Source organism: Takifugu rubripes, chromosome 1, assembly GCF_901000725.2.
Source record: "Takifugu rubripes chromosome 1, fTakRub1.2, whole genome shotgun sequence".
Lineage (NCBI taxonomy): Eukaryota > Metazoa > Chordata > Actinopteri > Tetraodontiformes > Tetraodontidae > Takifugu > Takifugu rubripes.
In genome coordinates, this window is record NC_042285.1 from 22,414,370 (window position 1) to 22,442,285 (window position 27,916).

General features: G+C 45.4%; 4 protein-coding genes and 1 long non-coding RNA gene across 8 annotated transcripts in view; 3 read left to right on the forward strand and 2 right to left on the reverse strand.

Moving 5' to 3' along the window:
* The window catches only part of epha6 (eph receptor A6), a 96,927-nt gene extending 78,769 nt beyond the window's left edge, over positions 1–18,158 (forward strand). The window contains exons 6-17 of the mRNA XM_029840020.1: positions 457–581; positions 650–812; positions 2,750–2,858; positions 7,676–7,746; positions 9,650–9,775; positions 10,102–10,287; positions 12,343–12,404; positions 12,500–12,709; positions 13,476–13,625; positions 14,347–14,540; positions 14,718–14,876; positions 15,412–18,158. Of these exons, the coding sequence (XP_029695880.1) occupies positions 457–581; positions 650–812; positions 2,750–2,858; positions 7,676–7,746; positions 9,650–9,775; positions 10,102–10,287; positions 12,343–12,404; positions 12,500–12,709; positions 13,476–13,625; positions 14,347–14,540; positions 14,718–14,876; positions 15,412–15,526 (1,670 nt within the window). The 3' untranslated portion in view covers positions 15,527–18,158. The remainder of the gene's footprint in view (positions 1–456; positions 582–649; positions 813–2,749; positions 2,859–7,675; positions 7,747–9,649; positions 9,776–10,101; positions 10,288–12,342; positions 12,405–12,499; positions 12,710–13,475; positions 13,626–14,346; positions 14,541–14,717; positions 14,877–15,411) is intronic.
* Positions 18,159–18,359: 201 nt separating this feature from the next.
* On the forward strand, positions 18,360–20,508 carry LOC101076474 (ADP-ribosylation factor-like protein 6). 2 transcript variants are annotated; one of them, XM_003962037.3, is made up of 9 exons: positions 18,360–18,629; positions 18,697–18,747; positions 18,846–18,907; positions 19,006–19,074; positions 19,153–19,247; positions 19,345–19,474; positions 19,793–19,848; positions 20,002–20,014; positions 20,150–20,508. In XM_003962037.3, the coding sequence occupies exons 1-9, from the start codon at positions 18,507–18,509 to the stop codon at positions 20,178–20,180; spliced, it is 630 nt and encodes a 209-aa protein (XP_003962086.3). In that variant the 5' UTR covers positions 18,360–18,506; the 3' UTR covers positions 20,181–20,508. The 2 variants fall into 2 exon arrangements, with proteins under 2 accessions (XP_003962086.3, XP_029695895.1); XM_029840035.1 differs by lacking the exon at positions 18,697–18,747.
* Positions 20,509–20,617: 109 nt separating this feature from the next.
* On the reverse strand, positions 20,618–27,722 carry LOC101076250 (F-box only protein 47). 3 transcript variants are annotated; one of them, XM_003962036.2, is made up of 11 exons: positions 27,471–27,722; positions 23,505–23,709; positions 23,206–23,367; positions 22,982–23,058; positions 22,761–22,835; positions 22,477–22,585; positions 22,206–22,379; positions 21,939–22,088; positions 21,691–21,833; positions 21,114–21,273; positions 20,618–20,963 (listed from the first exon to the last, which is right to left on the reverse strand). In XM_003962036.2, the coding sequence occupies exons 1-11, from the start codon at positions 27,585–27,587 to the stop codon at positions 20,863–20,865; spliced, it is 1,473 nt and encodes a 490-aa protein (XP_003962085.2). In that variant the 5' UTR covers positions 27,588–27,722; the 3' UTR covers positions 20,618–20,862. The 3 variants fall into 3 exon arrangements, with proteins under 3 accessions (XP_003962085.2, XP_029703974.1, XP_029703980.1); XM_029848114.1 differs by lacking the exon at positions 27,471–27,722 and adding an exon at positions 23,981–24,044; XM_029848120.1 differs by lacking the exon at positions 23,206–23,367.
* cldn14a (uncharacterized) lies at positions 25,309–26,284 on the forward strand. Its single transcript, XM_029848126.1, has 3 exons — positions 25,309–25,754; positions 25,938–26,109; positions 26,186–26,284. The coding sequence occupies exons 1-3, from the start codon at positions 25,670–25,672 to the stop codon at positions 26,250–26,252; spliced, it is 324 nt and encodes a 107-aa protein (XP_029703986.1). The 5' UTR covers positions 25,309–25,669; the 3' UTR covers positions 26,253–26,284.
* LOC115252607 (uncharacterized) lies at positions 25,654–27,305 on the reverse strand. Its single transcript, XR_003890936.1, has 3 exons — positions 26,769–27,305; positions 26,452–26,629; positions 25,654–26,353 (listed from the first exon to the last, which is right to left on the reverse strand). It is a non-coding gene; the product is annotated as an uncharacterized lncRNA (long non-coding RNA).
* Positions 27,723–27,916: the final 194 nt, after the last annotated feature.

Consider the following 27,916-nt stretch of genomic DNA (forward strand, 5'->3'; position numbering starts at 1 on the left):
CGCTCCACCACGTTAGCGGCCCCGTAAATCTGCACTTACGATAAACACTCACTAAATGTTGACAATATAAAAGGTCAGCCTTGGGATATTTAGCCGGGATTGCTGTTATTTTCACCCCGGCTTACAGAAATAGCATGCTAACACCTCCATGGTTTTCTGCAGAGCTACAACATGCACACGCTCACACACCAAACACATTTCCTCAAGTGGAGGTGTATTTGTAGAGAGGTGTGAAGACTAATGAATAAAATATTTTCTCCTCTGGGTCTCTGTGGGAAAGCAGGTAGAAGTGCAGAACGATGGAGTGGAACCTTGAGTTTGTGTTCTGTTTGCTCCTGTATTAAAATCTGTTTTGCAGCCTGGTGCTGATTATTTCGTGGCGCATTAGCCTTATTAGTTTTTCATCAAGATGATCAGCAAACGTAGCTGATGTGTATGTGTTGGTGTTTAAACCAGGGCCGTCTCTAATCGGGGCTCTGAAGAAGGACTGGGCGTCTCCCAGCAGCATCGCTCTCTCCTGGCAGCAGCCTGAGAAGACAGCTCTGCCCATCCTGGAATACGAGATCAAGTATTACGAGAAGGTAAAGTTTGTTGGTCTCAGGAGTTCGTCCCTCGTAACCCCATCGGCGGCTTCTGCTCGCTCCAACAGGAACACGAGCAGCTGAGCTACTCGTCAATGCGCACCAAGGCGCCCAGCGTCATCATCTCGGGTTTGAAAGCGGCCACCTGGTACATCTTCTGTGTGCGCACTCGCACGGCTGCTGGATACAGCTCGTACTCTCCCAAATACGAGTACGAAACTACAGGAGACTGTGAGTGTCGACCGGAGAATTCACCTGTGTCTTTGCTCACCTCGTAGTTTTTGCGCAGCATGAAGGTCACGGTTATCTGTCATCAGGGTTAAATACCATTTAAAGCTGTGAAGGACAAATTCCAGCTTTGTCTTTTGTTATAATGGGAAGATTATTGACGGCTATTGGCAGAAATCTACTTTTAGCCAGACGTTGCCACAGGTATCGTTGTTATTCTTTCTTTGGACAGGAAAACCTAGCGAAACTCCAAATTTTGCACATTACATGATTGCTCAATACTCTGCTTACAGGACTTTAGCACCAAGAAGATTCCTGCTGTAGTTCAGGAGTAGCCCAGGATGACCCCACAGTTCCAGGAGTTAATCCCAGAACTCCCGCGGGTGCCCGTTGTTTCCATATGCGTCACGTTTTTTACTGCTCATATTTCTTGTTTTGTTTGTTTCCCCCTGCAGACAGTCTTTATTTCACTTTATCACATCAAATAAACCCAACGGCTGTGCACAGTTTCGGAGTTAATTAGATGAAGCCATTACATTATATCTTAGATGTATCTCTTTACACACGCACCACTGCAGCAGGAAACGTCTTATTGAGACTCCTGGTGATGTTTGTGGAAATATTTGAAAGGCAAAATGAAATCAAGCGATATTATTTCAGTCAGTCTGTTATTTAGTAAATTATCAGTGGCTGGTTTGTTCACTTTGATGTGTATGATTTGATCACACTAATCACAGCTGTAGATCTTAATTGACTGTTTTTGATCATATTTTAGATGAATCCCATGTACAAAGTTAAAACTCTTAAAGGACAACACGTCAGTCTTGGTACAGATGAACCCAATCGCTGTCGTCCGTGTTGTTTGGTGTATTTTCGGGGTTGGAGTATGGCTTTGATGCAAGTCTGCTCATAAACCACCCAGGTCCAGCTGTTCTTTTATGTGGGGTCGGCCATTGTGGAGGGCTGATTTGGCTCCACCGCGGGCCGTCTCTCTTCCAAAACCACCGAGCTTTATCTGCAGATCAGACAGCGCTCGGCCCGAGCCTTTGTACCCACTCGCCTTTTATCTGGAAGCGAAGCAGATTTGGACCCTGTCGCTCTATCTCCCCCCCGTCAGTCTGTGTCTCCGCCTGTCAGTCACTCTCTCGTGCACGCCCGTTTCGCCACGCGTCTGCCCGCTTCCGCCTTTCTCTTTCCAGCTTCTCTCTCTCTCCTTCTCCTGTCGCCCGTGCTCTCCGTCCCCCACCTTGCATCCATCACCGCCCCCACAAACAAACGCACGCATCTGACACATCTGCTTAGTTAGTGATGTGACGCTGACAGAGGATTGTCTCATGTGATCTGGTTACTGTCACTGTCGCTCACCCCCCCCGCGAGAGGTCCGTGATTACTCTCCTCCAACACGAGCGGGCGTGCGCCCGCGTCCGTGACGCCGGCCTCCAACACACTGCAGAAAACCCGCACGCCAGCGCTGGCGAGCCACGCACCGTGATCCCCAATTCATATTCATTAAGCGTGAAATATTATAGAAATAAGTTTGATAATTGTAATCATCTTTCAATTATCTCAAATTCGTTAGCCTGGCGACAAGGCCGAGAAAAGGGAAAATCATGAATATCAAATGGGACCAATTTCACCAAATGATCATGGACTAAATCACAATTTCATGAATGAATAATATTAATTAATCAGCAGCGGGCGTATGAATCATTCCACCATGAGAGGCTGATGGGGGGGGGCATTACAAAGAGCCGATCAAACATCACCACAATCTCTGCCAAACCACTGTACAGCTGCAACGATGGAGCGCCTTTTGATGAAAATGTCTCCTTTCCCTGCCACCCTGTCTCCTTTCCTTGTCCCCTTCTCTGTCCTCGCTGCCTTCAACATCCTAACCCTAATATTTCTGACCCCCCCCTCCCCCACATCTCCACCCTCAGCGTCAGACGTGGCCTCCGACCAAGGCCAGGTGCTGGTCATCGTCACGGCAGCCGTGGGAGGCTTCACCCTCCTGGTCATCCTCACCCTTTTCCTCCTGATCACCGGCAGGTAAGAGCGCACCTGTGATGGAAACGTCTGCAGATATTAGACACCATTTACTCGGCTGGTGGCGTCTCAACATAAAAGCGGAGTCATTCCGGGGGGGAAACATCTCACTGCTATAGAGCTTCCAGCTTCCTTTCATCTTAAGTCATGAAGTAACGGCTGCGAACGGTGTGAACGAGTCACTTTCGATATCTGCGCAGGTTTAAAGTGAATTTTCGTTGTTAGCGGTTCTGATGTGACTCGGAGCTGCACCGACAAAAACTTTCAGGAGTTTGGGAAATTGGAATGCGACCCCAACTTTCTTTTCTGCCAATATTTGAAGACAAGGTTGTTGGTAGGGGAGGGTGTCGTGTTTTTCAAGTGTTGCAGGTACAACCTTGCTGGGGATTTGATGCAAACATTGTCATCTCGTCTTCGTCCCCACAAGGTTTATTGTTAGTAGAAGAAGAAAGAGGGCTTCGCATTTCCACCACTACGAACTGGATCACTGATCTCTAGTTTGCTGTCAGATTGATTAGACTTCAAAAATGAATTAATGGTCATTTAAAATAATTAACTTTCCATGAAATTCTTTTTTCTTGACCACTTTATCCCTCCTGGGGTCCTGGGGAGGAGCTGGAGCCTCTTCCAGCTGCACATGGGTGAAGGCAGGCTCCACCTTTGAATGAGTCTCCAGCTCATCGCAGGGCCCTATGTGAGCATTGGTGCCTTGCTCAAGGGCACCTCAGCACTGCTCTGAAGTTTTCCTGGCATCTCCCTCTGCCACCAGAACACCTCCCAATTTTTGTTTCCCATCCCTGTCCCCTCCAGACCGAGCGACCGCCACCTCTTCCCATCGAATAAATAAATTTGATGGCTTTAATGCTCATTCAACATCAGAAACACAATGTTGCATTACCTATTTATAAAGACACAACATTGCTGTAAACATATGACAGCAATCTCCATTTTTCTATTCTGAAAGATGAACAATGTTGTGTTTTGTGTTCAGAAGCTGCGCGCAGTGGGGCGCCCCCTGCTGGCAGGTGTATTTTCATTTGTTTTCAGCAGCAGTTATTGTGACGTTCTCCGAGTTTAGACAGTAAAAGTACACACATGTAGGAGGTTCTGCGGTCATCCTTGTGACCTTTTGACCCTATGTAGGAGGGACTTTCACTCTTTTCCACTTTCCCAAAATAAGGGAAATAAAACCGTGTCGCACCGCTGCCTGAAAACACAAGGGCTACTTTAACACTCACACCTCAAGCAAGCATAAATGATGATGGCGCGCTTAAAAAGTTCCAGCTAGTATCGCTAATATCTAATATTTGGCTGTTGTATCCATCATCTATTTTACAAGCATGTGTAAAATGGATTAAATATTACAATAGATTATTATGTTACAAGTGCAGAAAAACTTGTGTTTGGTGCTAACGCGCTAAATTTAGTTCCGTTTGCGGCTTCTGTTGACTCTTTTTGCCATCCGGAGGAATGAAAGGGCCTTTTTAAACTGCGTTTGGCAGCGTTATCTTCTCTTCCCCCCCCATCCTCCTATTTCAGTAATCCATCCTTTCTTCTGCGCTCTGTCTCCTCTGCAGATAGCTGTGCGACGCAGAGGTGACTGTGAGGGGTTTCGGGGCAGCAGAGGAGTGGTTTGAATTACACTGACACTTTGATTGGGGCTCTGGGCAAGGTTGTTTTCGTGTACGTGTGGGTGTGTAAGGAGCTTGTGAATATGTACTGTAACAATGCACCGCAGAGGAAGAAGTCAAGGTCTTTGTGTGTCAGTGTCTTTTTAACATGAAAGGCCGGTGAGACAGAGGGATGGGCGGATAAAGCGGATCAGAGGACAGGACTGGGGAAGGCTGATAAAGGCGCATGCCACCCTTCCTTTAATGAGCAGCTCGACCCCATCAGTAAAGGTCAACAGTCGCTTTCTAAATCCCCTTCTTGTCCTCTCTGCTGGTGTTACCCGCCATTTTATCGGCTCCGTCTATCAGTGTCCACGATCCCACAGACTTCGCTTAGCCCCAGCTCAGCCGGCAACCTGCAGCTCGTGGCCCTCTGACACCAGCTCTAATCTGGCAACCCAGATTATGTTAAGTCGTCAAAGAGGAGGAGGCTGACATATGATTACAGGAACACACACGCGCACACTTGTAGATGTGGAGCCGCTACACCGGTGTGAGCACTTTTCTTGGTCCAAATCTGTTCATTTGTGACCAGTTGGCTACTTTACTGTGAACAAATTCTGCTTTTTTTTCTTTTTTTTAAAAAAAAAGAAGTTATAATATCATATTTAAACTGTTTGATAAAAAAAAGTTCATCAAACCCAAACTGTAGACCAATGTGACATTGTCACTTCAATAACCACTCGAGTGCAGTCAAGGGGCTCTGCTCTCACCATTGTTAGATAATTATTTCATAATCGTGCTGTAGAGATGTTCCATTCAAGGTCCCGCACTGTTTGGTTACATCACAGCTCTCCAACAGTCTTTAAAGGGCCCTTAAGTCTCTCCATCCATCATATACCAGGATTGACTGAGCACAGGTTAAATCTTTTTTGGTATGGTTACCCAAGGAACAAATTAACTCTTCGATCCAAATGTTATTTACACAATACAGAGACAAGTTGCCTCTTTGGTCTGTCTGAGTCGCAGTTGCGTGATTTTACCACTAGGGGGCATGAAACCAACACAGATAGTAAATATCTGCATTATTCCCGACAAAGACAACTCAGAGCATTTTGATTGTTACTTCATGGTTGTGTTTCCTCCCAGCTGATGAATTTAAATCTTTATTTCTCTTACATTGTTGCTCTGGATAGCTTTCTCACACAGCTCTTCCTGCGACAACCCATCGGCTGCTGGAGAATCGGTCAATATGAAACTCAGTCTTTAGGGGTAGAACTCACTGCAGTTTTAGCACTCTGGTACAAATGGCGCTGAATGGGGGCACTGTGTTGCTGGAGCTGAGCCAAGCTAATAAGAACATGTTGTAAAATCCCCTTTGTTTTTATATGCTGCATTGATGATCTAAAAAGTAAACACAAATGCAGTCCAATGTAGCATCAGAAAATACTGGATCTTACAGTTGCTTTCGCAACATGAACAACAGTAAGACTCTTTTCATACTGGCTCATTTGCGTTTGTCTCTCAAACGTCACAGATACGAGCCGTTTTGTAAGAAACAAACTACCTTTGTTTCATTATTAATGAATCCTACTTTGAAAGGGAAATGTTGATCTGTTGAAATCACCCCTTGATGAGTAACACAGGTTTCATCAAAGCCGCGCAGGCGGTCTCTTTTCCGTTTCCAGCTGATTGCTCGTTTCCCATTGAAAAGGTCAAATTGGCAATGGCATTTTAGCGGTTGTTCATTTGAACAAAAATGCATTTATTTGGATACTTAAAGTGATTGTTCTGCTTTTTCTCCTGCATCCTTTAATCACAAAGCATGAATGCTTTTAATATTTATAACATTTTGCTTCTAATCAACACTGAAGGATATCAGTTCAACTTTGAACTCATCATTGTAATGACGCTAATATGTCAGCTAACGCCCGAGATGTTGTGTAAAGGTTCAGCGAACGCTTTATTTGACATTTTGAGATTAAAAATATTGAGAAAATGAAAATAGATTTTTAAAAATTCACCACAACAAGCACCATTTAGAGATGCGGGAACTCGTAAATGTTACCTGTGTTACTGCATTGGCTTGTTGCTGGAAGAGTTAGCTTTAAAGTTTAATGCTGTATCTACTGTATCTCCTTGTCAGGGGAAGACCAATTATTTAAAAAATTGGCACTTTCTGGTCTGATGAAATAGGTGCTTCAAACAAATCTATATTTTATTATTGACATTTTGACATTGAAAGTGGAAATCATTGATTCGTCACGTCATTTTCAGCCTTGAACCGGCGCCACGGCTCTGTGAAATCTGTCAGTGTGGCATCGGGAGTCAGAGCATGACTCAGATCCTTGTCCCTCAGCCCTGCCAGCTTCATCTCTCATCTGGACCACGGCGCTGTGGAGGCGCAGGGGTGGAGGAGAGGTGGAGCTGTCAGCAGAGGGAGTGACAGAGATCGCTGTCTCTGCTGGGGGTCGGGGTCAAACCTCTGGGCTCCGCTCTTCTTCTCTTTTCAAGTTGGTTTGAGGCGCACGTCACCAGACGGGATTTTCTCTTCCTGCCGTCCTTTTGGTTCAATTCAATTAACTCATTTACATAACAGGCATCAAACATCCATGACCTCACCAAGGTCTCTTCCGCGTGGAAAGCACGAAAAAATAATGTCAACGACGCACTTTAAAGTTAGTGAAGAGGTCTTTTAGTACAAAACACTGCATCAGGCCAGTTACTGGCGGCCACATTATCCAAAACAGAGTAGCTTTAGCAGGCCAGAGTGCAGAGTGAGGTCATTCTGAAGCATCTCTACGTACTGCAAGGCCTCAGGTCTCCCACCAGAGCAAAATCTGAGATCTTCATGAATTATTTGCTGCAAAATGCGGACATGTTTCAAACTGAATAAGTTATTCACAGCGGTGCATATATTTACAGGTTCTTTTAAACCATCTGTTTAAAAGAGGAAGCCTAATTTAAACCGGGTTAAAAGGCGCACCTTTTGATTTTCCTTTAAACTTTGATCCCTGGGACTCGTTGGAAACCACTGAACCACCTCCTGCAGCTTCTGACTGCCGAATGAAAGCGGTGGAGTTTAGCTCGAGTCTTCGCTCCGACGGTCGTGATTTGGCGTCTCCGTAATAAGCCGCTCGTTTTGCTGCGGCCGATGCAACAGATGAGAATAATGTTTTAATCTGTCCCGTCCGTCTGTGTGCTCTGCAGGTGTCACTGGTACTTCAAGGCCAAGATGACATCAGAGGAGAAAAGGAGGAGCAGTTACCAGAACGGACACGGTAAATCAGCCAGCCTCCTTTTAACCTGATGCGGCGGGAAAACGCGCCATTTTGGTGTCAGGTTTGATTTGCAGCAACTTTTCCAACAGGGAGGGGACCGACGAAGGGGTGTTGTCGCTACTAACGACGTGTTTTTCTTTGCATTCTGCGCTGCCTGCGTTGCTGCGTAGATCATCTCCGTGTGTTTCGGAGGCGTGCGTTTTAATTCTCAGGCAGGAGTGATGAATGCGCGCCGCAGGCGTGTGGAGAATACAGGGCGAAAAACCGTGTCTTGTTATTGTTATTTGCACCAGCGAGCGAAGGAGGTGTCTTAGCAGATGTGGTATTTATAGTTTGAGGAATTAAGACATTGGAGAAGAGATTAAAACCACCAGAAACGTATCTTTTACCTCAGTCCCGGCAGTATTTCTGTGTCTGCTCCCCTCGGGTTTTATTTGATGTTCTATACGAGGGTTTTTATGGTTATTGTTATTAATCTGTTCACAGAGGTGCGTCCCTGAGCTGTCTCCAGCACTCCGTCACTTTTTGTCTTATCTTTTAATTCCCAAATTTTCCTTCCTGACGTTAAAAACAGAAATTTAAATGAGCGCTGCAGAGTCAAAATGAGCGGAAAAATTAGGCTGTTGGGGGGGGAAGCTGGCAAGAGCCCGGGGAAAGAAGTGGTTATCAAGCTGTGCCAGCATTCACAAGCCCTCTGAGTTAGAACATAAACATATACATTTTAAATATATGTTTCATCGTCTTTGATGTTTAGCTGGCCTGGATGCTGAGACGTCTCTGTTTACAGAGCAACTGTGGCTAAAATCCATCACGACACACTGAGAATTATGACATGGAACTAGACAAACATCCAAAACACAGGAGGGAGTCTTATGGATGTGGGAAATCTGGCTGCTATGATTAAAACAGAGTAGTGTAGGATGCTGATTTACCATATTTCAGGAGGCAGGAGCTGACTTGAATATTGACTTGTTTAATTCTAGATTTTAAGCATCTGCATGAATCAGTCAGTGAAACCTAAAGGTCAGATTCTTAAACCTCGGGTTTGTTTAACTCCCAGCTGACCCCCAGGAAAGAGCTGGAGAGGGGGTAGATCCAGGTTCCTGACAACAGATTTGTTTTGGGGTTTTTTGATTTTTTTTCTGGTGGTGTGATGCTGTATCGATCCCTGCAGGAGCAGCACAGCTTTTGTCTGAAGCCCACCTTCCTCACCCCGCTCGTCCCGTCCTCCCTGCAGCAGGAGGTAGGAACAGGTCAAGAACCAGGGGCGCCGTAGCTTGTTCAACATTCAATGACTTGCTCAAGGACACTTCAGCAGTGTGGTTTACTCAGCACAGCATCCTGCTGCTCCTCAGCACAACAAAGACACGTGTGTGTGTGTGTGTGTGTGCGTGTGTGTGTGTGTGTGTGTGTGTGTGTGTGTGTGCGTGCGTATGTGTGTGTGTGCTTTCCAAAAAGCACATATTGTACTTCAAATGGGCTAGCTTGCCTAATTGCCTCCTAGCTCATACTCAGCAGCAGAGGGGACATGTGTCTCAAGAGTCACCAGATGTCCCATGATGCACTGCGGGTCATTTGTTTCTAGTGTCTTCAACAAAGGATGGTCTTTTGTGGGCATGTGTGTGTTTATCTGCTGCCTGAGCCTTAAATCTATGACACTTTTGAATTCGGTCCCTATTTTCTTTATTTGAAATCGTGCTTTTGCGTCTTTCCCTCAGTAGCTGCAGATGCAGCCTCTGGGGCACGAGAGTCCCTGGTCGGTAGCAACAGCAACAGTAGTAAATATTGATGGTGGCAATAAAAATAGTAGTAGTAAAATGTTTATGTAAGACTTGAGGCTAATTTTACCTTCAAAATTGTCAAGGCTGTGGGACCTGCTCTTAGATTGTGTCTCCCCCTACAGTCCCCTTCCCAGGAATAAAGACCTATGTAGACCCTGATACATACGAAGACCCCACACAGGCTGTCCACGAGTTCACCAAGGAGATTGACCCATCAAGGATCCGCATCGAGAGGGTGATCGGAGCCGGTACTCACTTATACACGTGCAAACACACTTGTTTTCCAGATCTCACTAGGTCCTCTTGGGGTTAATGAAAAACCCATATAGAATCTATATTATTCCACATATGCAGCTGCTTTGAATCTCATACGTTGCAGCTTCTTGTGTCTTTTTCTCCGAATCTTTCAGAGAACAAAAGAAGTGAGCATGGACTCAGGGGTTTAACTAATCACTGGACGCACAAGTGCAGGAGCTCAGACTCAAACTGCAACACTGCCCCCTGATGGCTCATTGCTCTCCCTGCAGACGCTGTGCTGTTGAACTGTGCGCGCTTGTGTATGTGTGTGCGTTAGGTGAGTTCGGCGAGGTCTGCAGCGGCCGCTTGAGAACACCGGGCAAGAAGGAGATCGCCGTGGCGATTAAAACACTGAAGGGGGGCTACGTGGAGCGCCAGAGGCGGGACTTCTTGCGTGAGGCCTCCATCATGGGCCAGTTCGACCACCCCAACATCATCAGGCTGGAAGGCGTGGTCACCAAAAGTAAGTGATAGTAGATCCTGGGATCAGTGTCAGATGTGCACGTACGTCATTTCAAAGACATCAACGTGAAGAAGGTGCTTGCTTAGCGTTTTCAGTCCTGGATGCTCCTCTGCTAATTCTTCGCTTCATGATACAACACATAGTAATGGACACGGGTATTATAATGTAACGATAATGGTGGGGAAATACTCCTTAATAACCTTTGTTGTGGAGTGACAGCTGCGCAGAAGTAATGAGGAGCAGAAGCTGCCTCCAGTCATCTCTGTTTACCACAGTCTGATGGACAAATATGCATTTGTTTGACAGCAGAACAGAATCGGTTCCTAAAGCTGGGCCGTCTCATTTTCAGGTGCAGATCCAAGATTAAAAAGAAGCGCTGCTGTCTTTAGATGCAGCTTAGCAGCTTTTTTGGTTTATGCCTGCAGATTATGCATGCACGCTAAGTTTATATCTGCAATTTTATATTGTGTGTGCCAAAACTGTGTTTTTTATGCGCTCAGCCAGGGCAACATATGGCTGTTTTTACAGTCAGTGTGCAAACAGAGATCTCTCTGTGAATGTAAATGTTCACCTTTTAGACTTTTCCTTTCACCTCCCTGAACCATTCTTCATTTCACCTGGCAAAGGTCTTTAAATTCCAACATAATTGCACAAAAGCTGCTGGTCGTGAATCCCTTTCACCACAAGATCTGGAGCCAAACTAATCACCCCTCTGAAAACTGCGGCTGTGGGGTCGCAGAACAATAAAGAATTGAAAAGATCGTTAGGCTGTTTGACCTGGACGGGATTTAATAGCAGCATAGTCGCTCCTGACCACAGATTAGACAACATATAATTCCCTTTCCGCCTCCTATTCTTGGGCTTTAACGCCAAAACATTTGTTTTGTTGGAGCAGCTTGAAAACAACGATTGCTGCTGTCTCAAAACTGAAACAAGCCTGACTCTGAGGAATGGCGCGTAATGAGAGCTGGCACGCGGAAAGGGAGAATCAGAGCAGGCTGCACGGATTCAATATTTCATCAAAGATGGCTGACAGCGGAGATTGATTGACACCAGCGAGATTTAGCGTCATTAAGAGGTGAAAAATATCGGGCATGCTTCATTTTTGGTTACATAACCTGATCATTATTCCAATGAAATGATCAGATAGTTTCCATTTAGGAAGCGGATGAAGGAAGCAGACAGAAACAGGAAACGTTTTAATCAAACCCGGCTTTCCGGAGCCAATTAGCCAATTCTGGAAACATGGAGACATCCAGTCAGAAACACACCTGTGAGCAGAATCTGATGCATCACCTGTAGTAGTCAGTCACAGCACAGCACTCTCTATAATTAGTCTCTACTGACTAAATAGTAACAGATGTAGTGAGGGAGCGATGGTGACAAAACAGACAATGACACCATATTTCAGTGTGAAAATGGTTGTAGACTCATGGTGCTGGTGATTATTTTGGAGCGGGTGAGGAGAACATGTCAGCACCTAGAAAGTCCTGAGCTGACAGTGAAGCCGGAACCATGGTGCCGTGAGGTGGTAACCCCTTCGCCACCGGTGTCTTAGCCCTACGAGTCTTCTTCTTCATTAAAAGAAAGTTAAATGCCATCACTCTGGATATTCGTACACATTAGACTATGAAACAGGAAATACGTGTCGCCCGCGATGTTGCCTACCGTCAGATGAGATGTCTCATTCCGTGTGAGAGAGTGGAGAAAAAAGGTGCAAATACAACGTGTGATTTTGACAATCTTCCATCCTTCTGCGCAGTAACACCTAGATGTTCTCCTCGGATGATTAGAATGGTTCTATGTGTCACATGCAGACGGGCCTGGGCAGGTGTAAACCAGCCTGGGATGGTGTGGGCTCCCAGGCTGGAGACACAACACGCATCTTGGTTTTTAACTGAATTTATAATACAGGACTGCTTTCACCTGTTGTGATTTATTAAATGCTGTAGTAACAGAAGTAGACTCGAGGTCTCATCGTGTGTGTGTGTGTGTGTGTGTGTGTGTGTGTGTGTGTGTGTGTGTGTGTGTGTGTGTGTGTGTGTGTGTTGTCAGGCAGGCCAGTGATGATTGTGGTGGAGTACATGGAAAATGGATCATTGGACTCATTTCTGAGGGTGAGTGCCGATTTCAGACTAAAACACTGTTATATAATTGGTTAATTGGATCGTTCTACCTTTCTTTAAATACACTGGTCTGTCTCTCCTGTCAGCAACACGATGGTCACTTCACCGTGATCCAGTTGGTGGGCATGCTGCGCGGCATCGCCTCGGGCATGAAGTACCTGTCAGACATGGGCTACGTGCACCGAGACCTGGCGGCTCGGAACATCCTGGTCAACAGCAACCTGGTGTGTAAAGTCTCGGACTTCGGCCTGTCCCGAGTCCTGGAGGACGACCCGGAGGCTGCTTACACAACAACGGTACCGCATTTATTACAAAGTTGCAGCGAACACAACCCCAATCATTTTTTTCCCGACTCATGTTCAGTCGAGAAACTATCAAAGGCAGACAGTTACGAGAGCCCGCAACCCGCCGCTCAATTTACAGAGAACGGCCGACTGCCATCCGCTGTGGAGCTCATCCTCTTGGCATCAGAGCAGGAAACACTCGTCTGGTGACAGAAACCGGCACAGAAAGTTCCTCACCCATCACAGTGTTACATCTAAAGATGGAGCTCACGCGGCCTTGACTTTGATTCCTTACCAACACAGCTTCAGCACATAAATTTCACTCTGATACAAGTTCGGGCTCCATAAAAGTAAACAAAAGGATCCAGGAATTAGGGAATTTTGCATCCGGCTGTGTTTAAAAAAAGAAAGAGTGGCCAAAAGTTAACCTTCAGACCACTGTGTGAGCTGAAGTGATGCTGCTCTGTAAATCTGTCTGAGCCCACGGTGACCTCCATTTCCCAGTCTGTATCAAGGATATTGTGTGAAGAAAATGCTGCTTTTATGCTTCGGGGTTTAGACTTCAGCTCCGGGAGACTGTGCTGGGGATGCAGGGAAGGTGGAGGTTAAGGTCGGGTCAGGTGGAATCTGGGCTGACACAAGGGAACGGGTTGATAAAGTCCGCAGCGCCGAGCTGCTTGCAGGATCGATTCTTCTGCAACGCTGCGATATATGTTGATCGATTATGTGTCGCACGTACGGTCGTGATTATTTTGATGTGTGTGCGCTCTTTCGTCAGGGTGGCAAAATCCCGATCCGGTGGACTGCTCCAGAGGCTATTTCATACAGGAAATTCTCCTCGGCCAGTGATGCGTGGAGTTACGGCATCGTCATGTGGGAAGTGATGTCATACGGGGAGAGGCCATATTGGGAGATGTCAAATCAGGACGTGAGTGCTGGTTTTTGTAATCTCTCTCCCTCTCCCTCCTCCACCATCAGCTACTTACGGACTTCCTCGTCCATCTGTCACCCTTTGATTTCTGCCAACACTGCAGCCATCTTAGCTGCCAAAAGCTGATTTGATGCAAAAAAAAATATCTCCAGCAAAAGGGGGAATAAAATAGATGTGAGCACTGAAGTTTGAGAGTTCAGAGGCATTTGTGTTGGGGAGGGGGGGGCAGTTAAGCTGTGGAAGTACGGCGAGGCTGAGCAACTCACTGAGCCCTGGGCTGTGGTCAGGGATTCAAAGGGGGGGTTGAGGAGGCTGACCCATCCCCCCCTCAGCTGAGTGTGAAAGCTCCTCCATAAGCCCTTCAGCTGCCTCCACACAGGGACATGTTCACTTATGGGTCCCTGGGTTTGGGGAGGATTTGTGGACTTGGGGAAGTGCTTTCCATGTCAGAAAGACTAAACTCCTAATTACCCAGTCGCCAGAGTGGGAGCCTTTGATGAGACCTTGTAGATGCAGCACGATGCGACAGGGAGGGTCAGATGGTCAAACGGTTAGATAGACACACAGAATATGCTGCTTTCTGCTAAAAAACTAATATTTAATAAGGTTTTTTTCTTTATAAATGTCAAATCTGTGAAAGTAAACTGTGCTTGTCCAGCAATCCGCCCAGCTACATCGTAGCCTCGACAATTAATTCGAGAATCTCTCTTTTCCTCAGGTGATTCTGTCCATCGAAGAAGGTTATCGGCTGCCGGCACCGATGGGCTGCCCGGTAGCCCTGCACCAGCTGATGCTGCACTGCTGGCAGAAGGAGAGGAGTCACCGGCCCAAATTCACCGACGTGGTGTCTTTCTTAGATAAACTGATCCGTAACCCCAGCAGCTTGCTGCCCCTGGTGGAGGACATGCAGAGGTACAGCTCCGAAGGTTCCTTCATCCTTGTCGAATCAATTATAGGCGCTTTCCTGCTTAATAACATTCAGGATGCTTTTAATCCCACGTGTAAAAGTGGGACTGAGAACATTTTGAGCTGAAAAACAAAACAATTCCGACGTTGGCAGAACCTGATTTGACGCTACTTTATTTTCAGTCTACCAGAGTCTCCAGAGTCTCCGGGGGAGGAAATGGACTACCCAATATTCATCTCCATCGACGACTGGCTGGACTCCATTAAGATGAGTCAGTACAAGAGCAATTTCATGGCAGCGGGCTACAACACATTGGACTCGGTGGCGAGGATGAGTCTTGAGTGAGTATCCATCTGCTTACTAATCCTCATGAGGATTAGTAAGCAGATAGAAATCAAATATGATCTGTTTTGTTGAATGCGGTGTTCCTTATCAGGAAAGATTTTAAAAAATGTGTAGCGGGGCAGATGTTAGTGAACGCATGATTACAATAAATCATATATTCCATAAAAGCCTTACACCAGGAGCACAAAGCATGGCTACACCATTGAATACTGCATCATTTTTATTATTTATTGACAATTTAATTTTCCGTAAACAAAGAAGAAAGGATGATGGTCCCACAATCGGTCCTGGAGGTACACCACAGGGAAGTATTATAATGCTGCTAATGCTAGCTAACAAAGAAAACATTACCTTCAAAACCACACTGTTGGTATCTGGTGTATCAAACAGTTGACCAGCAAATGCTTTGAGAAGGTTTAAAAAAGCGTTGGTATGATTTTGAACACCATCTTTGAGGGATTTACATACTTTTTAACTAAAAGCAAATCTCCATGTGGCCAAGCGTTGTGTGCGTTTCTCTTCCCGGCGTAGAGATGTGAGACATGTCGGCGTGGAGCTGCTGGGCCACCAGAGACGGATCATCAGCAGCATACAAACCCTCCGCCTCCAGCTGCTGCACGAACAAGAGAAAGGTTTCCATGTATGAGGACTCCCTTTAACGCCAGCTGGGATGGACAGATCAATGGACCAGACGGAAGACAGGCCACACGAACGGCAGCTCACAGCCTGTGTCCGGGTCTGGAGCCCCAGTGCAGGACACCACTGGGTGGACAGGCACAGACTGCTTCCTGATCTCCTTCACAAACGGACCTTTTTCCCTACTATACACCCATTACCTGGTATACCTGGTCCTGCCAGACCATTCCAGCCTGAGTGACTTTAAAGACTGGCCCAGGCCATTACTTAGGGGAATGTAATGCCTTGTTGCAGCAGCAGTACGCGCCTGGAGCTACGGATATTTAGAAATGTAGATTTGCAAAAGTTAATCTACTGGATCTTTTGACTCTCTTTTCTTTTGTTTTCCGGTGTTGCTCTTTTCTCTCGCTCAGAGTATGTACTCAGCTAGCTGTAGCTGCTATCGAGTGTGCAATCAAAAACTTCTTGTCTTCTCAAAACAGTATCCTCAGTCATTTTTTTTTTTTAAAACTACTTCGGTTTGATGTTGTATCACAGAGGTCTTCTTTGTGCCCCTTTAATTTGCCCCCCCCCCCCCCCTCCAGAGAATCTCGTTTGCCAGTACTTGAAAGACAGAAGGATATTGAAAATTTAATGAATGTTAAAAGTGTATAAATGACTATTTCATTATTATTACCATAGCCCAGTATCTATTATATATAAATGTGCAGTCCTGTATGTGAAAGCCCTAGTAAATCTGGACCTTATTTAAGATGATTATTTCAGAGTTTTATCCAAATCAGCAATACAGTATTATGCAGTTTGTCTCAGCCTGATGGAGAATTGTGCAATGAGTTCCACCCAACGACACCCACCTGATCTTATTACCTTCTGAGCTTGCAACAACAGATCCTTTGCCTTCATATAGAGCCGTTTTTTGAAAAACTTGCGCAGCTGAATGAACAAGCCTGAACTCTCTGCATAGCGAATGTTTTTCCTTGCCTGAAAGTCCACAATACACACCGTCTTAAGATATGAATGTTCACACCAGTTACATTTACAGAGCATTAATAGGGGAAGTTTGGAGTTGTACGGTTTTTCTGGGACTCGGCTGTCAAAAATCGATATATCGCTTCCATGTGCCTGCACTCATACCGCAACAAGCAGTGGTTCGTACCTCTGGGATAAACTCAGTCGAAGATGTCAGCACGGATGTTGCGAATCCACTGGGCTACAGTCTTTCCATCCCTAAAGGTCGCTACGGGAAACCAGTGTAAATATTCCACGGTGAATTTGTTTGGAATTTTAGATTGTTCGAGATGAACCCATCCTCTTTCCTCAGTGGTGGTTAATAGCCGGTGCTGTCAAATATATGTAGTTAGCTGAGGTGGAGGTGGCAGACGTAGTCAAGTGTGGAGGGTAAACAGTGTTCTGAATCTTTTTAATGTAATCAGTGCTTTTTCAAGACTTCCAGTCAAGCAAAGAGAGAGAATGAAGGTGAACAGCAGCAGTACGATCCATCATGTGCCATTCCAACGTCAACGGAATCACACACACATACACACACACTCCGGCATACACGCAGAAAGCCTTACAGTCTGTGAACCATGAAGGCAGGGACACTTCAGAGCAGGACCGTGCAGTCGCAGGGCCCGGCCGCCCGTTTGAGTCATACTTCCGCGTTGTGCAGCGCGACCTCCGCCCCGGCAGCTGTGGATTTATGCCCGAAAACGGGAGCTCGATGATTCATGCGGAAGGCAGACCCGTGCCTTTGGGTCAGAGCATAATTATGTTTCCGAAAAGAGGGAAGGAAAGATGCACAGGCGCACCCAGACACACACATTTTTGCACACACATTCACAATCACCTTCCTTCTACAAGAATAAGGCGAATATCAGATGCTGTTTGTTTAGCATGTTCTACTGCTGAGCAATGTTAGGACGTTCTTTTGTACAAAGTACAAGTATACTTCTAATTCTTGTATTTTATTTTTCTATAATTTCCAAAGAGATGTTGTAGATCCTGCACACCGTAAGAGGCAGTTACAGCAAATGTTTATTTGCAAATAAAGATGAACAGTTCTGGCGGTTGACTGCTCACTGCATTTTGTTCTGTATAATTTTAACAAAAAAAGTTGTAAATTATCAATGTTTTTACCAAAGTTTGGAAGCAACAACATAAATATGTATCTAAATGGCTGTAATTAAGTCTGTTATTTAATCACTTTTGCATGTTTAAATGAGTACTTTATTACAAAAAGTGAATGTTCTATTGGGTAAAAATGATTAGTGTAGGTTTATTTAGCATTATTTTGTGTAAACAAACAAGCATAAAGCATGATGAAGAGGTAGGTTGGGGGGAAATGCCGAGAGGGCTGTGAATCCTCAGCTTTTCTCTCCTTTTCTGGTGAATCTGTGTGTAATAACATAATGATGTTAGACAACTACCCCGTTAAAACCTGGTCATTTGACCTGGTAACCGCTAGGCGGCGCTGTTGACCCACCGTCCAGCTCCAGACCTGCCTTTAAGGAAAGTCCAACTCGATGTCTTTCATGCATTATTCTGAAATAATCTCTGCTTATGAATCTCTGTCGCATCCTTCATCCTGAACATTTAACATTCCTGCTACATGTGTAGGTCAAACCTATATAAACACCACAAAATCCCTCAGCACGGATCACCTCTCTCTGCTCTTTTGTCGTGACATGTGGATCTACAAAAACACTAACAGCTTGCCAGGAGTATCCATGAGGTTGGGTTATGCTAGAACGCTTCCTACTCTCTGATTGGGTCACCAGAGATTAAATCACACTGATAGGATTACCTGTCACAAAGCCGAGCTGCCCAGCCTGTGACTCCTCTAACAGCTACTCCTGGAACGGCGCCGTGCACAGCTGTGGCAGACATCCTTTGTGAGAAATGAGCACATTTTGCATATTCAATAGCAGCTCATGAGCCCATCTATGGGGTGACGCACGAAGGCTGCAGTGGTGTCAAGTCGGTGCTGTCCAATGGGGCTGCTGGATAAACTATCATCCTGGCTGGGCCTGAGGAAGAAGGAGGTCAACGTTCTGTGTCTGGGGCTTGACAATAGCGGCAAAACCACCATCATCAACCAACTCAAACCGTCTAATGTGAGTGTATTGTGATGGGTCTTCGCATGAAGCTGTTTCGGATTCATTACTGGCTGCTTGTTTTCAGCCTTCCAATCTTTTAGGACCATTTTCAGAGGAGTGGAAACATGTTACCCAGGTAAAGGGCGTCGCTTTAGCTCGCGCTTTCTCCCTTTTGACCCTCCTGTCATCACTTGTCTTCTCTTGTGGGCCGTGTTTGTGCGTGTGGGCGGACAGACGCAGACGCAAGAAATCGTCCCGACGATTGGCTTCAACATCGAGAAGTTCAAGAGCTCCAGGTAAAAGAAATCTATAAAGATGTAGCGTTTAATGTTTATCATTGGCAGGAAATGAACTAATCCCACGATGTTCTCTGTCCTCTCTCTCCTGCATGCAGCTTGTCTTTTACGGTGTTTGACATGTCAGGGCAGAGCAGATACAGAAACCTATGGGAGCATTACTTCAAGTATAAAACTGATCAATCGCTCGCTAAACACCATATTAAAGGCTCTACCTGAACTGTGACTTCGCCTGTCCCCCTCAGAGAAACGCACGCCGTCATATTCGTCGTCGACAGCAGCGACAAACTGAGGATGGTTGTTGCCAAAGAGGAACTCGACATTCTTCTTAGCCACGAAGGTGCAAATTAACGGCAGCTTTGCAGCAAACGGGTAAAACTTCACCCCCAACGCGCCGCGTGCGACGCTCTCTCACCTCTGCCCGTCTGGTTATTTAGACATCCGCTGCAGAAAAATGCCGGTGTTGTTCTTTGCAAACAAGATGGATCTGCAGGACGCCATGACCTCTGCAAAGGTCTCCCAGATGTTGTGTTTGGAGAGCATTCAAGACAAACCCTGGCACATCTGGTGAGATATCGACAGGGGCCGTTGTGGGCTGCCGCTTGCACTTGGTTTAGAAACGTCACCCAGATCTGCAGCTTAAAGACTTAAAGAGAAGCGACAAACAGGGACTGATCAGGGTTGTTTACTCCTTACTTCCTGAGCTCGCTCATCCGCTCGTTTCCATGACTCTGGTTAATCGTTATTAAAGGCCGCAGCAAACTGCCTGCCTCCTCATACAACTGTTGTCCACCTTGTCTAAAGTAGCTGGATTAAGAGCTAGGAAAGTCATGAGAAAGTGAAGTAAACTTAACTCCCGTTCCTCCGGCTTTGCTTTGTCCCTAGTGGCAGCAACGCCATCAAAGGTGAGGGGCTGCAGGAGGGGCTGGACTGGCTGCAAGGTAACACGTCCCGTGAGAAAACAGTCACAATGGGCCACGTAATAAGTGTGGAAAATCCCAGTCGTTTCTGCATCCGGGCTATGGCTCAGTTAGTCAAATTAAAACTACAAAAAACTACAAATTCTAACCACATTTCTACTTTCATACCCACAGAGCAGTTTGGAAAGTAAGTATCTGTGTGTGGTGTGGTAGTTTAAATCTGGGTGGGACTCCATCAAATCCCCTCCTTTTAAACTCACGTGTGTGTTCGGTTCTTTTTTCATTGGCTTGCTTGTTTCCTGATGGTTCCCGTTATTTTCAGGTCATATCAAAACAATGAGCACGAGGATTAACGAGCCGCCTGTGAGAAGGATCTTGCTTGGAGTCTTCCTCATACTTGATGGTGAAGGCCTTAAACCTCAAAGATCCCAGTAACTCTCCTACTTTTGATCATCCAAATAATCCTGCTAATCTGTTCACGACTAGTTTAAAGCACTGATAGCCAATTAACTACTGTGTTGTACATTAATACTGAGCTAAATGTAAGCTTTGCTTATTTATCAAGATGGATTTTTGTTTTAATTATTTCTATTTAACTGCACAATTTATATGTTGGGGTTTTTTATGTTGTCTTTGCAAACAATTCCACTACCTGGAGGAAATTAAATCCTTTAATTTGATGAGTGCCTGTCGTGCCTTCCCCTAAAAACGCTGTGCAAAATAGATATCAATACATTCAACTGAAACAAGATAGAATAATAAATACTTTAATTTTAAAAGTACAAAAACAATGCAATCACTGCACTGAAACTTGACAGGATTAATACCAATAATAGTTTTCTTATAAATAGTGTTAGTGCTGAATGATAAAGATCAAGACGCAAACATGAACACACCACGTTTTAAAAGCTGAGGCAACATGGGTGTTAAAACCACGCTACTGAACTGTAAAGCAACTTTCAGCCACGTTTGACTGTATTCACCCTACCTTCCCTCCCCGTGACCCCCCCAATAGGGGTCTAGAAAAGGAACGCCCTACCGGACAAACATTTGGAGGAGTTTAGCGTGGAAGCGAGCAGTCGAGTTCAGGAAGAAATGCAGGGACTGGAGGGTTTCTCTGTCTCCAACATTGTTTCCTGGAAGCACACGATGGATTCTATGACTTAATTTAATCACACACTTTCTGGAGGCGCTCACAAAAAGAATATCAATTATTATTCATGGGAAAAACAGGCAGAATGCGTCGTGGAACGTTAGCCGTGCCTCTCAGTCGAAGGTGACCCCACCTGTTACAGAGAACTCCAACATCTCCATGGTTACCATTGAGAACATGCTCTCCAGCTGCTGGATGAAGCGGAACTTTTCCGCAGCTGTCCTGAGGAGGTTGTAGATCCGGTGCACCAACTTGACGGCCCAGGACACGTGATAGTTGTCCTCCTCACACACCTGAGGAGGACAATCAGGTCAGCTTCCCCCACACGTACAACTGACATGATGATATTAAGCTGATATTAGGTTTTATTGGTAGATTATGTCAATGAGCATGTAAAGTGAATAATCGAACAGTTTTGGACCACTTTTCCATACACAATGACCTTTCTTTACCAATGTCAGTCCTAATTCCTGTTTAAGTCAGTGTAAAGAAGCCGTATAAATACAGCCGGCGCTGTTCTGTAGTCCTCCTCATTTTCCCAGTCTCCAAACGACAAGTCTGTTATTAGGCCCTGAGTCACCTCCAGTCTTCCCATAGCCAAACTGGTCTCCATCAAAGGCAGAGTTTACTTTTGCTACAGTAATCGCAGAGCTACCTGAGTTAGCATTTAGTATTCAGGTTCTATTATTGATTGGGAAAAACACACTCACCAGTACTATATGGACTAAGAGTCTGGAAACCTCAAATAGTCTCCCATTGATGGCCTTACTGGCTAGAATGTTGTAGCACAGTGAGCTCTCACAGAGCACCAGGAGCCGGGCCACGTTGTCCACATGCCACTGCTGAGGAACAACTGGAGGGGGGAGAAGAAAGGTGCTCAAACAGAGCAGGTCTTCTCACTGACATTGGATTATTTCGTGTGAGCTGAGAGATGTTGACAACTGATAAAGTGCGATACCGATAAGCTCCTCCAAAATGGTCAGCATCGACTGATTGGACTGATCTTCCAAGTCTGTGTCACCAAAAAGTAGATGGATGGCATTGGCCACTTCCCACAGAGACCTGCGTGGCAGCTCCATCTCCACCAGGCTATGCCAATTCAGGGTTCCTGCAATGACGTGTTTGTACCCCAGTTTACAACAAAAAACACGCAATTTGATTGAACAAGGTGACAATCAGGCAACACTCACCTGAATCAAGTGTGGTAATTGACGTTCATTCTTACCATCAGGGCATGAGGGTCCGTACAGGATGAACAATAAGCGTGCCTGGCTGACAAGTGGCCAAGGATTGAGGAGAAGATTCAGCCAGAACTTCTTGACTGGCTGGTTTGGCCAACAGTCCAACAGAACATGACGGCAATAAAGACGGATCTGCCGCTCCTGGTATCTTTTTAGTCCTGTGGAAAGGCCCACACCAGTGAAAAAACTCATCTTATATGAATCTTCTCTTGTTCCTGTGAAGATTTTTTGGCCTCCAAACATTAATTCACTCACCTGGTCTTTCAATAAGAACGGCCTCGATGTTTTTCAGCAGGTGTGTGAGTTCACACAGAAAGTTAAACACTCTGTGGCACTCCAGTCTGTCCCACCCCGCGATCAGAGTCTGTGAAATGTGGAACAAACACACAGATGCAGAAGGTCTTTCATCAGTACCCTGATCACCTTTGTGATGGCAGATTTGGCATGGAAACCATCACACATTTCCATCCTTACTTATAGGTGAATTGTGATTAAATTATAACTTAGTTTCACTCATTTGTTCATGTATGAGTCCCCACCTGAAAGAAGACCCCATAGCAGGAGAGGCCAAGGCAGCCTGGCAACTCACACTGGTCCATGGAGAAGCAGGGAATCTAAATAATATACATCATATGCAAAATATGATTAATACATGAAGACTTCGACTATTACTGACTCCATATTATAGGAGTAAAATAAGTACATTTTAATTGATTTGCTTTATAGTATCATATTGTTTTGTGCATGCTCCAGATCTTACCTGTGATATCTTACTAAAGATAAACTTTAGCCTTTCCTTTGTTGGGAGCAGCAGGGTACACCTTTTAAACAACAAACCTGAATGCAAAAAAATAAAAATTGATTGCAAAACACATTTTCTTTCTTGTGCTTGCCATGCCAGCACCTTCCGCCACAGTTAAATACATCACTGCACTATGCCTACAGCAATGGCTGAATCCACATTAATATCCAAACATCACCTACTCAGATCTTTATAATGCCCAACTATGAAGGTCTGTTTGAAGCTGACGAAATGATGAAAGTTTTCATTCATCATTCTCTTCCTCCAGGCCAGGGTGGAGATGTAGGCCCTGACCTGTCCGTTAACTTCCTTGGACACCATGCTGAAGATGCTGAGGTCCCGCACTAAAACACACATCTGCATTCAATCCAGTGTAGATTTATTGATCCTCTGAGATCCTCTACGATTCTGATTAAACACACTGAATTCCACATTTGGGTTTATTGAGTATCGTATTTGCTACAATAAGCTGCGCGATTACCAGACATTTGATCCAGGATCATGTCGAACAACTCCGACGGCAGCCGGCGAAACAGGCCGCCGCGGATGTGGGACTGACTGCGGGTCACGATGGTCCTGGCTGGGCGTCTCTGGAGAGGAGTCCGCCGGAGCTTGAAACAGTCCGTGAAGCTCCGGGCATTTCTCTTAGATGTCTTCTTCACCATTACAGCCACCGCCGAGAGCGTCTGGATATCGGGGGAAATGATAAGCATGTTTTGACTTTAGGGTTTTAAATGTAACCTTTAAATATTGAGGAAGTATAAAGAAGCATTTATCATCGCTAACTAGCTCGTCTAAGCTAGCGAAAACGAAATAATAAACTATCTAGAATTCTAGCTACGTTATTTATTTAGACATCCAATCACCACAACTCAGTTATGAAAGTGATAGGAATTCATGTTGTGTATGTTATTTGTATTAAAAATTCTCTATCACAAATACTATCGTTCGCGTTACCTTCTTGGCTTTAAATGTCCAAATTACACCGTCTTCCGAAAATTAGAGCGCGCAAATGCGTCACAGTATCGGTGTTAGAATAAAACTTCTCTAAAAAATAACAACACCAAATTATTACAATCTCAAAACGCTGACTACTTCTGAATGTTTACCACTTTCTACCATCATTTCATAATGAAAAATAGATATATTTTAAATAAATGGTAAGTTAAGATTTCAACGCAATAATCAGTATGATACTGATTATTACCCTAAAATCAACATAATAAATACAACTGAATATACAACATAAAATGTAATTCAATATTGAAACACTAGGGTGTTTTTTTTTTCATAATTCTCCATCATTGGTTTTAGAATTTAAAAACATTAATCTGCCATGAAGAATAAATGAGAAACGTTTATTTATGATCCTTAAATTAATGAATATGCCCTCCGTGAATGAGGAAAGACTTTTGTAATGAGGAAGGAATGATCAGCTGCTAATTAGGCTTATTCTGCTTAACTAAAGCTAAAGTATCCACATAAAGCTAAAGTGTTCTGCATTCAGATGGCATCTCCGCAGGCAGACCACGATTCCCCGGATGTAGAGCTCGACCACAGAACAACAGCTCGGGCAATCACATGGAAATGCTGGAACACAACCCTGTGGACCAACAGGACATTTATGGGCACTATGGGATGGATGGAAGACCTGGATGGACCTCACAGGATGGACCTCTGATCCAACTGTACAGTTGTGCAGAACACGATCGGCTCTGAACAGTAGAAAACTGAAGTTTTTTTTATTGTTATTGTTGTCATTTGATGGCAGATAGCACTTCTGGTGGGGGTAAAGGCTCTTGTGTATTCCTGTTGCACCTCTCACTTCATCCCACAGTTGCTCTGGTGTTGGCACTTTCTTTAATTAATTGTAACCATTGACCTTGATCAAATTTGCCTCGCTCATATCTCATATAAAGTGCTGCTCTGGCAATAATAGTCCTTGAGGAATGTGTTAGGATTGTGTCTGCTCTTCATTCAGACGCCATTTGTGCCCATCTGCCTGCTGCTCACCAGCTGCAGCAAAGTTACCAGGTAATGACAGGTGACCTAGAGACAAACAACCCCAGATCCTCCTGTTGACACCCACGACCTTGTTTATCATCAGGTAACAGTGGTAACTAGCGTTCGCCAGGCTGCCCGTGGTATCTGCCTGTAATGGTTAGTTTTTAACAACCACCATAAACCCTTCTTCGAGGAAGTTGAACCAGTCTGTTTACTTATTTCAGTTTTCTCTAACATTCTCTAGACATTTTGTTTGGCGACAGATCAAATGTAAATGTTCAAGAACAAATGCCTTTGGCACAATGCCTTATTTCATCCCAGGACCTTCCTGGTCAGTTTAAACGCTTTCTGCCAGGCACGAATTTGTCAGGAACCAAAAGCTTAGTCATCGTGTACTTTCTGAACCCATTCCAACCGTCACCAAGGGTGACCATTACGGTGTAGAGTGCTTCACCATCAAGCTCAGCGGCGCTGTGAAAAAGGGTTTATAACAATACTGACAGCTTGGCTGCTTTCTGTAAATGTTTAATTTCTCCTTCCTTTTTCCTCAGGGTTGCAGCTTTGCAGGCAGCCTGCTGCAGTTTGCCCTCCAGAGGAGAGCATTAAACAGGTGGAGCTGAACGCTGCTCTCATTAGTAACAGATGCTGTCACCTGCCACTCAACACCGACCGATTCTCAGCGGTGTCACCTGGAGACACCTGAGCAACGGCTCTGCATCGCCGACTTGTATGTGAGCTCTGTGGAGTTTATTCACACTGATCGGAACAATGCAAATCACAGGGGAATCTTAAGGGAACTAGTTTTCCTCTAAAAATAGCCTGTAGATGTGGCCTGTGGTCGACGCGCTCCTCAACGTGAGCGTGTAAAGCATGGCCAGCACAGCTGTTCAGTTCCTTGGGTTCTTTCTAGGGATCTTGGGGTGTGCGGGAGCCATCGCCGCCGCCCTGCTGCCGTACAGGCGCAGCACAGCCTACGTAGGTGCCAACTTCATCACAGCCAGCAGTTCCATGATGGGGCTGTGGAGGCCCGTGTGGAACAGCACAAGCCTCTGTCAGACCACAGATCACGTCTGGACTTGCAGGTATGGATGCCAGCTTGACTTCTGAGGAAGAGCCACAGTCTGGGTTCAGTTTCAAGGTAATCATTGTCTTCCTTAGCTATTGTGGGGCTTCATGGTGCCCTCCTGCATGGCCTCGGTCCGACTCTGAGGGGTATAAGGAGTAGGTGCTTCGCCCGGGGCTCATCGGTGAAGTCGCTGCTGGTGCTGTGCGGCGCCACTTGTTTTCTCTGCACTGGTATGCTCTGCCCGGTCACCGTTGCCGGGACTACCAAAGACATCATTGCTTTAAGAAAACACTTCCCCCACGGAGTGATTAAGTACGAGATGGGCCCGGCTTTGTGCCTGGGCTACATGTCAGCCTACCTCAGCCTGATGGGAGGGCTGGAGCAGCAGAAGTGGCAGGTCACACGGCCCCATCCACAGGCCATCGTGATTTTCAAATACACATATAGTCGATCTCCTCCCTACAAGCCCGCTGAGGCCCTGAGAGACAATCATGCCCCCTCGCTTTGCTCTTTTTCCAGAAGCAGCTTCAGACTCACTGAATATTTTTAAGCATAAGCCAATTGTTGGAAGGACCAAACCTTTGTCATTGGTATCAGAAACTTTTTAAAAGTTGACTATATAATTTAGCTCTAAATAACTTGATCTAAGACCGAGGGACTATTTCTGCCGTGTACCTATCCGACCAGAAGGTGGCAGCACATCACCGCAAATGAGTCAGCGCCAACGTTCCGCACAGGTGGAACGCAGGTGAAGGTTGGCAGGAAGAAGGCGGTTCAGTCTGGCAGAGACCACTTCTCCACCACCAGTCGGAGCCATTGGATCTAAAATGATGGAAGCACTGACGCGCCACTTATGGCGACCCTGAGTTCATATGGTCGGGAATTCGGCTGCGGGACCTGCTAATAAATCATTTTAGAAAGCACTCAAAATAATTTTTTCAATCTTTGTCAATGCTGGCTCGAGTTATATATTGAGTCACTGGGTGGCGACAGAGGACTTTTGACACAGGACGCTTTTAGCACGTCCTTTAATTCATTTGTGTCGAGCCGCCTCTTAAATCAATTAATGGTAAATGCTGGCCAACCTAAGTGTGTATCGCCATGGTGAGGAAACTTGACAACATGGCAGAGTAGTCTATTCATGTAAGTTATATTAACCTAATCTGTCACCGTCTTAAATAAAGGGTTTATCATTATTCCTGTGGGGCTGCTCCGAGGACGCCTTAACAAAATGTACCGGTAACATTTTGATGTTTTTATGAACCTCTTTGGAAGAAAACATCCCAAATAGGCTCATTGTGACTGCTTGTCGACAGAAGTTTCAAAAAGGTCGTTATTTCTAATTCCAGAAAGTAAAAAAAGGCGCGTACAACTTACATAAGAGCTGCCATTATAATCGACAATGTAGTCCAGGTTTCCTTTTCCAGTGGACCTATTTAAAACTACCCGACTGTGCCGATGTCGTTTATCGGTTCTGGTTGGAGACGTTTCCATCCCACAGCCGTGCCTGCGCACAGCAAAGTCTATTCGGCAAGTGTGGATCGTGGAGAGACATGGTCACGATGGTCCTTCTCATCTGAAATGTAACCTGGCAAAGTAAAGGTTTCTTGCCCAAATCTCATTATAATATTGGAAAGCTTTCCCGGAGTGGCTGTGCGTCACGCCACACTCTATTAGATGCTATTTTCGTTCTGCCCTGGAAGACATTCATTCACCATCTACCCACCCTGACAGCGCCCAATAAAACCACCACTCCCATTCATCTCCAGTCCTCCACCCACCTCCACCCTCTCTCCCTTGTCCCTCGCTATTTTCCTTCTCCC

Coding starts and splice junctions, on each gene's coding strand:
- LOC101076474 (XM_003962037.3), top strand. CDS start 18,507: ATGGGGCTGCTGGATAAACTATCATCCTGGCTGGGCCTGAGGAAGAAG. Junction 18,630..18,696: donor ACCAACTCAAACCGTCTAAT/GTGAGTGTATTG, acceptor GCTTGTTTTCAG/CCTTCCAATCTTTTAGGACC. Junction 18,748..18,845: donor AGTGGAAACATGTTACCCAG/GTAAAGGGCGTC, acceptor GTGGGCGGACAG/ACGCAGACGCAAGAAATCGT.
- cldn14a (XM_029848126.1), top strand. CDS start 25,670: ATGCTGTCACCTGCCACTCAACACCGACCGATTCTCAGCGGTGTCACC. Junction 25,755..25,937: donor CGGCTCTGCATCGCCGACTT/GTATGTGAGCTC, acceptor GGTTCTTTCTAG/GGATCTTGGGGTGTGCGGGA. Junction 26,110..26,185: donor GATCACGTCTGGACTTGCAG/GTATGGATGCCA, acceptor TGTCTTCCTTAG/CTATTGTGGGGCTTCATGGT.
- LOC101076250 (XM_003962036.2), bottom strand. CDS start 27,587: ATGGAAACGTCTCCAACCAGAACCGATAAACGACATCGGCACAGTCGG. Junction 22,380..22,476: donor CGTTCTTATTGAAAGACCAG/GTGAGTGAATTA, acceptor GCCTTTCCACAG/GACTAAAAAGATACCAGGAG. Junction 20,964..21,113: donor GTTGGAGTTCTCTGTAACAG/GTGGGGTCACCT, acceptor GTGTGCTTCCAG/GAAACAATGTTGGAGACAGA.